Source organism: Lolium perenne, chromosome 2 (genome assembly GCF_019359855.2).
Source record: "Lolium perenne isolate Kyuss_39 chromosome 2, Kyuss_2.0, whole genome shotgun sequence".
Classification (NCBI taxonomy): Eukaryota; Viridiplantae; Streptophyta; class Magnoliopsida; order Poales; family Poaceae; genus Lolium; species Lolium perenne.
In genome coordinates, this window is record NC_067245.2 from 56,293,062 (window position 1) to 56,305,535 (window position 12,474).

General features: G+C 47.8%; 1 protein-coding gene and 1 long non-coding RNA gene across 2 annotated transcripts; both read right to left on the reverse strand.

Moving 5' to 3' along the window:
• Positions 1–327: 327 nt before the first annotated feature.
• LOC127332680 (uncharacterized) lies at positions 328–3,166 on the reverse strand. The gene is made up of 2 exons (XR_007870605.2): positions 1,975–3,166; positions 328–1,055 (listed from the first exon to the last, which is right to left on the reverse strand). It is a non-coding gene; the product is annotated as an uncharacterized lncRNA (long non-coding RNA).
• Positions 3,167–8,897: 5,731 nt separating this feature from the next.
• Positions 8,898–11,041, reverse strand: LOC127332681 (protein TIFY 10b). Its single transcript, XM_051359001.2, has 5 exons — positions 10,759–11,041; positions 10,372–10,495; positions 9,703–9,950; positions 9,537–9,594; positions 8,898–9,433 (listed from the first exon to the last, which is right to left on the reverse strand). Exons 1-5 carry the CDS (start codon positions 10,883–10,885, stop codon positions 9,307–9,309), a joined length of 684 nt encoding a protein of 227 aa, XP_051214961.1. The 5' UTR covers positions 10,886–11,041; the 3' UTR covers positions 8,898–9,306.
• Positions 11,042–12,474: the final 1,433 nt, after the last annotated feature.

Below are 12,474 nucleotides of genomic sequence, written 5' to 3' on the forward strand. Positions count from 1 at the left end.
AAAGTTTGACTAAACACAAAACCTAGATGTACACTTATTCGTGGACGGAGGGAGTAGACGTGTAGTTGAACCGCCAAAAAAATCCTGAAACGCCATTACTAGTACTGTATGAGAGTTCAGCCATTCAGGGTGTGTGTCATTCACTCATTCGGTCTGGCTCTGCATGCGCTCTATTGCTGAACCCCAGCAGGCCGCAGCTGCGGGCCTGCAGTTCTGCACAGAAACGGCAAGATTTAGTCCCCGGCAAAAAGATATTGTACTATCTTCGTCTTGATGTCGTGAGTTTATCTAAATTTATATGTATCTAGACACACTATAGTATATAGATACATTCGAATTTAGATAAATCTTCGATATCTTTTTATGGATGGAAGGAGTACATGGTTTATTGCAGTAGTACGATAGCTATATATACTTCAGGTATTTTTTTCTCCCCGGTAATTACACTCTGGACTTTGTTTGCCTAACCCACTTCTGCTAGCAGCTTCCAATTTTATTTTCGGAGAAGCGAATCCTTTGTGCTCTTTGAACTGCACTTCAAAGAATAGGAACGGTTCACAAGGTTTCCTCCTTTTTCCCTGCAAAAAAAAGGGCTTGACTACATAGTGGTCAGCCACTATTTAAGAAAAAAAAAGTGGTCAGTTCGGACAACCTACTTTAGGAAAGACACAAAATCACGTTTCTTTCCAAAAAAAAGGAACAGCTAATCCCGCGCGTGCCAAACGCTAGGACTGTGCGTTTGCTCAAAGCCATGTGCTTTCCAGCCCATGGACCCGGTGGAAAAAATGACATGCATCCTATCTAACCCTGAAACCACGCAAATACAGTCGCAGCATCCATCTTTTTCCCCAGATTTTTTCATTGCTGACATCAAATAAAAAGGGAACCAAAGCCTACATTGATGTCCAAGACCACCGTATCCTAATGTACAGAACCAGCGAAATCCATTATAAAAAAAAGGAAGGAACTGCTGCGGAAGAAAAATCATCCCTGGAAGTATAAAGCTGACCCCAGAAAGAACATCGACTTCTTTCTTGCTTCCTCCTTCCTCCATCCTGTAGCATAAAGAAACATTCAATGGCTTCTTACTTCTCCATCATACAACCAAAATGACTCCGAGAAGCAAATTAAGAGGAACTAAAGTACCCAGTTGGTAAAATATCATTCGAATAATGGACTAAGTTACTTCCTAAGGTTAGTTAACTAAAATTTTAAACTGAACTAAGTTACTTCCAGATGTTGATAAAAATATCATTTGAATAATGGACTAAGTTACTTTCTAACATTAGTAACATTTGAAATTGACTAAATTATTTCTAGAAGTTGGTAAAAATAAAGTTTGAACAATGCACTAAGTTACTTCCTGAGGTCAGTAAACTAATATTTTAAATGGAACTAAATTACTTCCCGAGGTTAGTAAACTAACATTTTAGATTGAACTAAGTTACTTCCTGAGGTTAGTAACTAACATTTTAAACTGAACTAAGTTACTTCGAGAAGTTGGTAATAATGATTTGAATGATGGACTAAGTTACTTCCAAAAGTTAGTAAAAATAACATTCAAATTGGATTAAATTACTTCCAGAAGCTGGCCAAAATTGGACTAAATTACTTCCAGAAGTTGGACAAAAACAACGGAAAGTAAGAAACTAGATCACGCCTTGCCAAGAACTAAACTTGATATAATAACACACATACTGCTCTGTTCATAACTTGCATGCATAAGACATATGTCACACATGAATTACATCCCCTCATATAGTAAACCTACATCCAGCTACAAGCATATTAAAATGATGAAATTACTTTCATGTGCATATGGTCCTTCTTAACTTTGAATCAGTAGTTAATACTTAATACACTAAAATCAAACTGAGACATATGAATATGCACACATCCTGTCTTTCCTACAAGAATTGCAACAAAACAAAATGACAATCAAGCTGAATCAAACAAGAACATTAGGCAGCTTACATGTTGGGCAGTGAGTCCTCGTTTCCCTAGCCCGTTATGACAGATTGACAGTGACCTCCTCCAAGTGAATAATAGGAAGAACGGGGCACCAGTGACCTCCAGACTACTAGCGCGAACTGGGCATCAAGTCTTCTCTACATCAGCAGTAAAGAAAGCAACGCACCAGTATGTCTTGCAACAATGAGCCATAGAGCGGCGCGAAACAACTGCACACTCCCCCTCCAGCCGCCTCCAAATATTCGTTGTGTAGCTGATCCCCATATTAGTCGCCACTTCCTCATCACAATCACTAGATAGCCCACCACCACCTGACATACTTCTGGCCCTCTGAATATCAGGATTCGCGACTGTTCTGCGTCGGCGAGCGTGCAGAGCGCCGCCTCCGCGCGCTCGAGCGCTGCCTGGAGGCCCTCGATGGAGTGCAGCCCGTGGTGGCTCGCCCCCACCCTGGAACCCGACGCCCGGTGGCACCCGATGCGATACAACGGCGGGGGCAGAGGTTGAGACGACTGCGGCGGCCACCCGCGAGGAGCGCCCCGACGGATCCCGTGGAGAGGCTCGCCCTCACCCTGCACCCGAAGCGCGGCGGCACTCGGTTCGGTGCGGCGGCTGGAACAGCGAGGGCGAGACGGCGGCGGTGCGTCGATGTCGCGTGGAGACCCCCGGGTGGAGTCCAGCCCGTGGAGGTTCGCCCTCACCCTGTACCTCGACGCGCGGTGGCGCCTGGTGCCGCACAGCGGCGGGCGCGAGAGCCAGGGAGAAGCGCGGAGGAGAGCAGCAAAGCGGTGGTGGCGGCGGCAGCGGCAGCGGCCAGTGAGGATGATACGAGTGGATAAGTGAGCATGTTGTAAGACTTATTTGTGGTCAGCCACAAGATAGATATTGGGAAAAAAAAAGGTTCCCTCCTTTTGGTGCGAAACCAGTGTCAGCTGTTTGTAAGTTCAGAAAAGAAAAAAATCAAGTCTCTGCTCCTTGCTTTGCGAACTCTTCCAGGCCGTGACACCGTACCGGGATGTGGAATGCAAAAGGTTACAGAAACACGCATCTCATTACAGCTCGCAACTATAAAAATAACGCTTGCATCTCTATCCTGGAATTAAGAAAACATGAACCGAGCCCCATGGATTCCCTGGCACATCCGCACATGATCCACCGAAACGGTTCAGAGAACATACAGCACGCAGTTTTTCTAAACGAGCACGCGCTGCACGCAGGTTTGCATATACAGGGAACAGATGAGCCCCTCTTATTCTAAACAATCGGCATGTGGTGAAATGAACCTGAAGGGGTATCAAAGACGCTGAGAAAGGGTAGCCGCAAGAAACTCTTTGCCAATGTTTTCCAGATAAAAAACAATTTTATCTGATTTCTGACTTATGGAATAGCAACAAAACCATAAGCTGCATAATATGGTCAATGCTGCTATTATATGGGTGATTTGGCTAATTAGAAATGATCTCTGTTTCAACCGCTCTCCATGGCCTGGTATGCATGTGCTGTGGAAAAAGAAAGGCTGAACAAAATGGTGAGTACTCTGGAGGCATTGGCACGTGCTACACCGCTGCTGTTGTGGACGGATCCTGGCTGACACATGAGAAGCGCGTGAGAACACGCATGAAGGTGGTTCTGCATAATCATCTTCGCTCTGATGGGGATTGTTGAATGATAGAGAGATATGCGGAATATATTGGATGTTGTATTGAGCCTCGTGGGCGAGTATATATAGGCATACATGGATCATCTTGGAGTGCAAGACAAGACACGAGAGTCCTATCTCTATCCTAGACTATCCGTTTATACGTACACGGAATATATCTCTAACACTCCCCCGCAGTCGTAGCGGGAGCGTCGTGAACAACATGAACAACGTGGACGGTCAGACTGGAGATAAACCGAAGTGGATCCCAGAAGGCTGACACTCCCCCGCAGTCGTAGCGGGAGCGTCGTGGACGATGTCGCGTCGCGGATGCTTGGACTGTAGAGGAAGCTGGTGAGGCGCATGCGAGTTGGTAGCCCTTGTACCGATGTCGAGGGAGCCGAGAGCGTTGGGTGGTGCAACCTTGGTCGGGGTAGCCGCGCGAGGGGATGCCGTGGTCGATGTCTAGGTCGGGTGCCGGTGTCGAGGTAGCCGCACATGAAGCCGCAAGCGCGTAGTGCGCGAGGAGAGTGACGGAGACGCGTCGAGGCAGTCGTGAAGGTTGTCGATGCCGAAGTCGATGCAGTCCGAGCCGTCGAGGACGAGGTGCTGCCCTAGTATTGCCAGAACTAGGCGCACATCGGGGACGAAGGTATACTCCGATTTTGCCAGAACCGAGTACGCAAGACGAAGTCGGCGACGCAGTCAAGGCAGTCCTAGAAGAGTCGATGCCGATGAAGACGTTGTCGAAACCGATGAGGACGAGGCGCCGATCCGAGCTTGCCAGGCCCGGGGACGCGTCGTGGACGAAGACACGTACCGGTGTTGCCAATACCGAGCGTGCGAGGGCAGGGACCATCATGGACGGAGACGTAGAAGGCGGAGGTCGCAGCAGCAGCCTGGAGTGGTCATGCTTGACGCCTAGATGGGTGTGGAGGTGGTCGGCGGGACCCGCAACGGCCAGCAGTGGCCATGCAGGTTACCTGTGGAGACGCGACGGTACTCGAAGTAGGCGAGGAAGAACCCGGTGGCGTGACGAAGACCATGCGCGGACGGAGGCGACCCGCGCCGAAGGGGAGGCGCGTAGTAGCCTGGAACGTCGGTGCGCGGGGAACGGCGAAGTAGACTGCGTCGCAGTGACGTCACGACCCAAGGGTCCGGCGTAGCTACAGGGCGCGAGTCGGTGCAGCGGCGGGAGGCCACGAGCAACGTACATGCCTGGAAGGCGCGTCGGAGGCCAGTGGCGTGGATCGAAGGCGGCGGCGCTGCGGGCCAAAGGGCGATGCAACGGCAGCTCGTAGCTCAATCGGTGGTAGGCGTGTGCTCGGGGATGTGCTTGGCGGAGACGTGCATGCGGTCGGTTGATCAGACCGACGGCGGCACTGTACGTGACATGGCGTGGACGACGTGCCGCAGATTGGAGTCGTTGGCGACATTGTCGGTGATGTCCCGGGCGATGACGGCGAAGACGGACCAGCGATGGAGACCGCGCGGGCGAGACAGCCTGTTGCGTCGCATGTAGGCGTCCCGTGTGTGACGCGTGCGGCCGTGTCGCGCGGTTGATGAAGATGGCCAGTGCAGTCGACGCCGAGGTTGGAGTAGAGGCACGTGATGATGACGGTGGTGGGCGACTCAATCCGATCGATGATCGGCAAAACAAAAAAAAACGCCGGTCGAGCGACCGGCGGAGCAAAAAGAAAACCAATCTACGGATTGGAAAAAAAGACTCGAGGCAGCGGATCAACGGATCGGCGGACGAACCCTCATATGGATTGCGCGGCCCCCGGAGAAGGTCATGGAGATCGACCTCCCCGGGGGCGGCGCGGCGCGGAAGCTTGGACGACGGCTTGGTTAGGATCGGCGCCGCTCTGATACCATGCCACTTGAACCAAAAGTTCGAACTGATGGAAAGAACTAGGCAATCTACTTGCACACGTTAACACCCCCTCTCACGTGTGACGGGGAGACGAGAAGACAAGTCAACACGTGTAGAGAGGCAAAGAGGCAGCGGAAGGCCGGAACCACACGGCAGGAGGCTGCGGGGAGAGGAGATAATTTTTAGAATAAATTGGGAAAGCCAGGATTTAAACTCGAGACTTGGGGCTCTGATACCATGTTGAATGATAGAGAGATATGCGGAATATGTTGGATGTTGTATTGAGCCTCGTGGGCCAGTATATATAGGCATACATGGATCATCTTGGAGTGCAAGACAAGACACGAGAGTCCTATCTCTATCCTAGACTATACGTACACGGAATATATCAGGGATGACTGGAAGATTACTGCAGCTGATCTTGCAATGACACTTGAGGCGGATGCTCTGATGCTGATCGGATATGGAGAATGTTTCAGGTTTGTCGCCAGGGAATAGGGCTCATATCTCCGTTCGCTGATATAGCATTGTGTTCCTGGTCTAGATCAGTGTACTGTAATGTTTTGTAATGGCTTTAGACGGTTTTAGAGTGTTGGTTCTGGGGGCTACACTTCTGAGTTTCCCCTACATACTTTTTTTTTGAATGTTTTCCCCTACATACTTTAAAACCTGAATGCTGTAAGTTTGTTGGTTTCAGTAATGGAACCGCTGTGAGGCCCTTTTCATCGTAAAGAAAATGTTTTTCAGATACGGAATAGCTTGGATCTCTGTACCTGACTGCCTTTGCATATGGACCGAGTCAGAATCTGTTGGTATCGCAAACGGAGCTTGGCTCTGGTGGTTAGGTCCCTTGTGGTGGAACCAGCCCACCCAGGTTCAAGTCCTAGACTTGACATGGGTGTTTGTATTTACCTGGATTTATTCCAGGATTTAACCGGCGCTATGCTTTCAGTGGTAGGTGACGTGCCCATCAACAGCGAGGCGCCAGTGGTGACTTCGTCAACCTCAAGATATGCTGGCTCAGTTCCTCGGAGGTGCTCATAGGGGTAGGGTGTGCGTGCGTGCGTTCATAGGGGTGTTTGTACGTGCGTGTTTGTGAGCGTCTACGTTGTACTGTGTTCTCAAAAAAAAAAAAGAATCTGTTGGTATCACAGCGTCTGACTGTCATTAACCGTGTCAAATAGGCAGATCCCTATGCAAGAAAGAACTCAGCAGGAGTTAAACTCACTTCTCAACGGCTCGACACGTCGTAATCTCGCAAGAAAATTTTCCCGTTGCTGGGCCGGCAAGGGGAATCCATTGTCTGGTGCTAGATCGGTAGGTTTCCGGGGACCATTGGATCGAAATAGCTCAGTTGTCCATGTCAATGTAGTCCCCTTCATGTGCTTGCTCGCCCAATTTCGCCATGTGATTTGTGCTTGCTGTACGTGAGAACTAGATTATTGGTCCATTTGGTACCAAAGAGCATTTCCATCCTAGAAACCAGGGCAAGGGTGGGGTGCCTCCTGGACCAGGGGTACGGTACACTGTATTTGCTAGTTAGTTGAGCAACTTGTGTGCTCAGGACATGATCAGGGAGCACATGGCTCTACCTTTTGGTTATCTTTATTTTGATTTCTACTCAAAGTTACAAGCCATTCCATGCGCGTTTCGCGGCGAAACGAGTAATCCATAAGCTAAGTGCACACTGCTTAGTACTATGCTGGTATTTTTTTATTTGTGGGACCTATGCCAACATTATTCTCATGTTTTGCAAATAACCATTTGATTCTGGGTTAAATGCCATAGGATACTCTCCTAAAGTTTTTTTTTTTTTTAGAAACTCTCCTAAAGTATTTCCAATGAAGAAATATCATTTACTGCTTTTTTGGGCACACAAATGCTAGAATAAAAACGAAGGAGCAGATTCCACACATCAGACACCGAACCGGCACAGGAACAGCACGAGAGGCGATTAGAGGCGGCGGCCACAAACCCATCTAGGGTTCTATTCTCCTCGCCGGCGACGCTGCCGGTTCGCTCCACCTCTAGTGGCCTTGGGGTCTTGGAAGTGGACCACGGCCCCTCGCCAGTGAGGAGTTTCCGTTCTTTATTTAGGTTGCTTTTCAGTGTTTTCTTCTGGGTGGTGAGGTGGCGGCTACATCCTAAAGTGAGAATAAAGTTCTCCCCACCCTATCCTCGATCCGATGGTGCATCTAGCGCCAGCGGAGGGTGCGCGGACGGTCAGTTTTCGTGTTCGTTGGTGTCATGTTAGTTTCTTCCGATCTACGGTTGTCATCATGGGCGATGGTTGTTGTTTTGGTACACTGGTCCTTTGGGACCTTAGCACGAAACCTTCTTGTTTGTCTACTATAACAAGCTCTACTACGACAAACTTTCGGTGAGGGAGGGGCGAGGACGGCGGCACCCCTTTGGCTGGTGTTAGTGTTTGTAGTCATGCTAAGTGGTCCAAGTACCTATTTTTAATTTTTATTATTTTTAGGTGTATTTATACCAATATTAACGATTATTAGGAATTTTCATAAAAAATGGCTAGAATAAAATATATTGAGAAGACATTTTTTTGGCAAACCAGCTGAGCTTGGATTAACTGAATATTCTTGCAACAGTCTTATCATGAGATAAACAAGAAGACTGGTCGTCGGCACAAGATTTTGACAAAGGTAAAGGCATAAAGCATGATCAAGTCACAAATATTCCCACATAGACAATTCAAAAGGTTGAAGAGGAGAAGGCAGGAAGCTGCAAGGATGAGCACTACCCTCCTCCGTGGTCTTATGTTAGACAAGGTATGATACAGACAAGTTGAAGGAGAAAGCATCAAGTTGCACCAATGTGGCCCGCCACACCCCCAATAAACATCTCTCTAGGGCCTCTAGGCAGTGGGGTGGCATGCATCCTGTTCCTCCCTTTGCAACTTCCAAACAACTTCCTGTGGTTTTCCTTTGCTTTAGCTGTCAACTAAGAACCACATCACCTTCCAATTCTCACATGTGCGCCTGCCTTTTGATTAAAGAATTGGGCAGTGGTGACAAGTCTTGCCTTGTGTATCTTCCCTCTCAAACCCTATCTCCAACTGGACAGGGCCAGCCAACCTACCAAGATCTGCCTCATGTATTGCTATGTATTCTGCATGATTGATTATACAACTATAGAAGGTAGCAATTTAGCAGGGAATCAAAATAGATTATTAGCTAGTGTTTGTGGAGCAAGAAATACTATATCAATAGTTGACTAGTTGTGCAGTTTGTCTTTTTAGCTATATTAGTATGTGTGCAAACATTATCCTTTGCCTCATACTGTAAGATGGAGTATACAGTATACACCAGAACACCTTTGTCAACAACAATTAATGTTCCACAGGAACAAACAAAATAGAGGTAATAAAAACAGATCTGAGAACAAATCATGTAAATATTAACCCATATAGGCATATGAAGATAATTTGAATCCATTACAATCACTTGCTTTTACAAATCAAGGATAAAACCAATGATAATGCCGACTGATCAGAGTTACATAGCATACATATATGTTTTCTTTGTACTAACTTTTGCTTAGCATGGCCAAAATCAATGTCACCATGTGTTAACATGCCAAAACTTCTCTCAGGCTCTCGGCACTGGTCATCGTTTGCTACTTTTTCTTTACATCGGAACTATGAAGGCAAATAACATAGAACCATAACCTAAACAGAACACTAGAACATGATAAAGAGAGGATATTATGATCCCATACTCTAACGGCAAGCACATTTTCAGACAGTTCTGAAAAGCTTCCGGTAAGGGCGTAATGTTGCTATGCCCCCTCATTTGCTGAATTAGAGGCCATGGTTTGGCTTCAGGGCAGCATTAGGCCCTAGTCCAAGCCAAGCCTGGTTCTCAGGCTCCTTCTTGACCGGTGATGCATCTGAAGGAGAAGCTTGATATGGGGCCTTTGCATGCAGACTACAAGAACATAAAAGAACATGTTAGATCCACGAATTTCGGTAGTAAGAAGAGATTGACCATGCTGTGAAATCACGAGTTCATGACAGCAAGAGCAGCTTACCGATCCTTTCTCTTCTCAAGGAATCGGTGAAGTGACGCCTTCCTAGCAATTGGCATATCTGAAATACAGAAAAGGTTCAATCATTAATCAGGATAAGCAAGATCCAGTAAGATGCATGCTAACCAATCAAAAGATATTCAACAACAAGAAAGCACAGGGTAATTACCAGAAGTGTTAGTGCGAGCAGGCTTCGGCGCATCGGCCTGAGCAGCAGGCAAACTGCTCTCTAGGACCGGCACGGCTGCCTGGACCTTGGTGCTGTCGGCACCAGTTGCGGGCGCAGAGACGTTCTGAACGACAGGGTTGCCCTTGCTAGCCAGCTGCATGAGGCCCTTCGCCTTGTCTGCGGGGAAGTCGTTGAACACGAGCACCTTCCCACCGTAGAAGATGGTCAGCTGCTGCTTCTCTTGCTCCCTGAAATTCATTCGCAGACAGATCTTGAGTACACTTGCAGACTACCATTTCAGTTTTGCAAGGCGCAGCGTTCTTAGCAGAAGTACTTCATTTTGGTTACATGTATGAACAACTTCAATTCAATCAGCATGTTCTATGTTATATCAGTAAGGATTCAGCTTAAGGGCTATCAGCTAGGCAAGGAAGTCCTACCAACCGAGTATTTCAATCCAAAGAGCAGTTTAATTGCAACTAGTAGTATGAGGAATAAATTCTCACAATCACTCTCAACTAGATCTCAGGTTAAGGCAACATCCAGTCCCGATTCAGATAAGCTGAACATACAGAAAGGTTTTAGCCTCAGCATCTGGATTCACACGCGACTAGCAGGCGGAAGAGGCTAAAAATGGAGGAGGGGAATTAAAGTAGCGTGGCGCGGTACCTGGTAGCATCAGGGGCAGCCGCGTCCTGCACGGCACCCAGGCCGGCGCTCTGCGGGAACAGCTCCATGGTCTCCTTCCTATCGCCGTCCGCTCCGTGCAGAGTAGTCTTCGCCTCGGCCTCAACTGCAACACAACCAAACAAAAGCCATGGTCAGACCAGATCAGATCAGAGAGCCGGGGTCCTTCAGTTCGACCCGGCCGCCTCGAAATTCCAGAGCAAATCGAGCAGAAATCCAAACATATGCACAGATCTCACATGAAGTTTTCCCGAATGAACTGAATTTTTTCGCACAAATCGGAACGCAGCCTCTCCCCCAACCAACAAACAACAACCAAAAAATAAAAGAGCACGGCAGCTCTAAACAGCAGCCGGAGCGGCGTCTGACCTTTGCTGATTCCGAGGCCGAGGTCGACGGCGGCGGCGCCGTTCTTGCGGACGAACTGGCTGAGCAGGTTGCAGGCCATGGCGAAGCTGGTCGCCCTCTCCCCCTGCCGCCTCGCGGAAGCCGCCATGTCCACTTTCTCCTCCAACGATTCTCGTGACGTTCTTCTTCTCGGCGTACAGCGGTGGTTGCCTTTCCTTTCCTTGCTCGCGCGCGATGATGCTGGTGCTTGTGTTGCGTAGTTCTGCGTCGTGCGCGTTTATATGGGACGACGCGCTTTCTCCCCGAGGAAATTGAAAATCTAATAATCCCACGACGCAATGGTGGTAGAATAATACTATAAATTATTGGGATTATTTAAATGTGGCGCAGGCCTGTCATGATTGCTGGAATTGAGCACGTGGTTCGTGTGGGCGGGTGGGGTGGGTGGTGGGGCTGCAGCTTTCGAACCGCAAATTCTCTCTCTCCTTCTTTGATTTTTTCTTCCACGGGGTGGGCCCCGCTAGACCCATGTGCGCGTGCTTGGAACCACGCGGAAACGCGGTGGTGGACTGTACTGTAGCGCGGCACGAGCGAGGCGAGGGTGGTTTTAAGCAAAAACACGAGCGGCGCGAGGGGTGGTGCTGCTGGGTCAGATCGGGTGTTGACCCTCACCCCGATTGGCCTCCTGTTCCCTCGTGACTTACTATTTCCAAAAAATCTCAAGAAATCGTGTTTTTTTAAATAAGTGTCTTAACTCTTTGTACCCACGTTTCCATAACTAAATCACCGGTGTGTCCACAAATATCAGCTTTGCCTGCTTGTGGAAATTTTCCCTAGGTTTTTTCTCTTCCAAAGTTTTTGCGAAAACATTCTTACTCCCTCTGATTCATATTAATTGACTTAACTTTATTCGGATATAGATGTACCTAATCGTAGATAAAGTGGAGTCAATTAATTTAAATCGGAGGAAGTACATAAATGTTCCTTAGGACCTTTTATGTTCAAATAAATTGCACATAAATTTTGAAAGATTCTTCTCTTAGGATTCTTTCTACTACCCTAGTTTAATTTATGCCCTTTTAAACCGGTATAGAGGCTAAACTTTGCGAGATTGCTCTTAGGATTCTTTCTACTACGCTGGTTTAGTTTCTGCCCTTTTAACATAGTACATATAAGAGGTTACCCGCAAAAAAGAGGAAGATAATTTTGTACTCCCCAAGTAATTAATTTCATTGCACAATCTAAAGAAGATATTTGTGGACTTAAACCTCATGACACCCTTTTCTTCTAACTTGCAAAAACAACAACTCATAGAAGTTGCACTCCTTACTTTGAAAACTATGGCAACACTTAAATTTTGAAAGATTCTTCTCTTAGGGCATCTCCAACGGAGCGACGCATATTTATGTCCGTTCGCGTCGGGTACGGACACACAAAAAAATCCGCATATCCGCATGCGTCTGCCCCTTCTCTAGCGGTAGGGACATGTGTGATTAGAGAGGAGAGAGATGGAAAGATTCTATTTGTGTGGTTAGAAATGACCGCATGCGTGATTAAAGGAGGAGAGATGGCTGCGTGCAGACCAAACGGACACAAACGGACGAGCGGACGCGTCCGCATAGAAACATTCCTAGCGCATATTTGATCCACGTTTGCGTCAGGACGGACGCTGCGGACCTTTTGCGTCTAGCCGTTGGAGCGCGGTTTTTGTCCGTGCAGACACAAACGGACGAATTA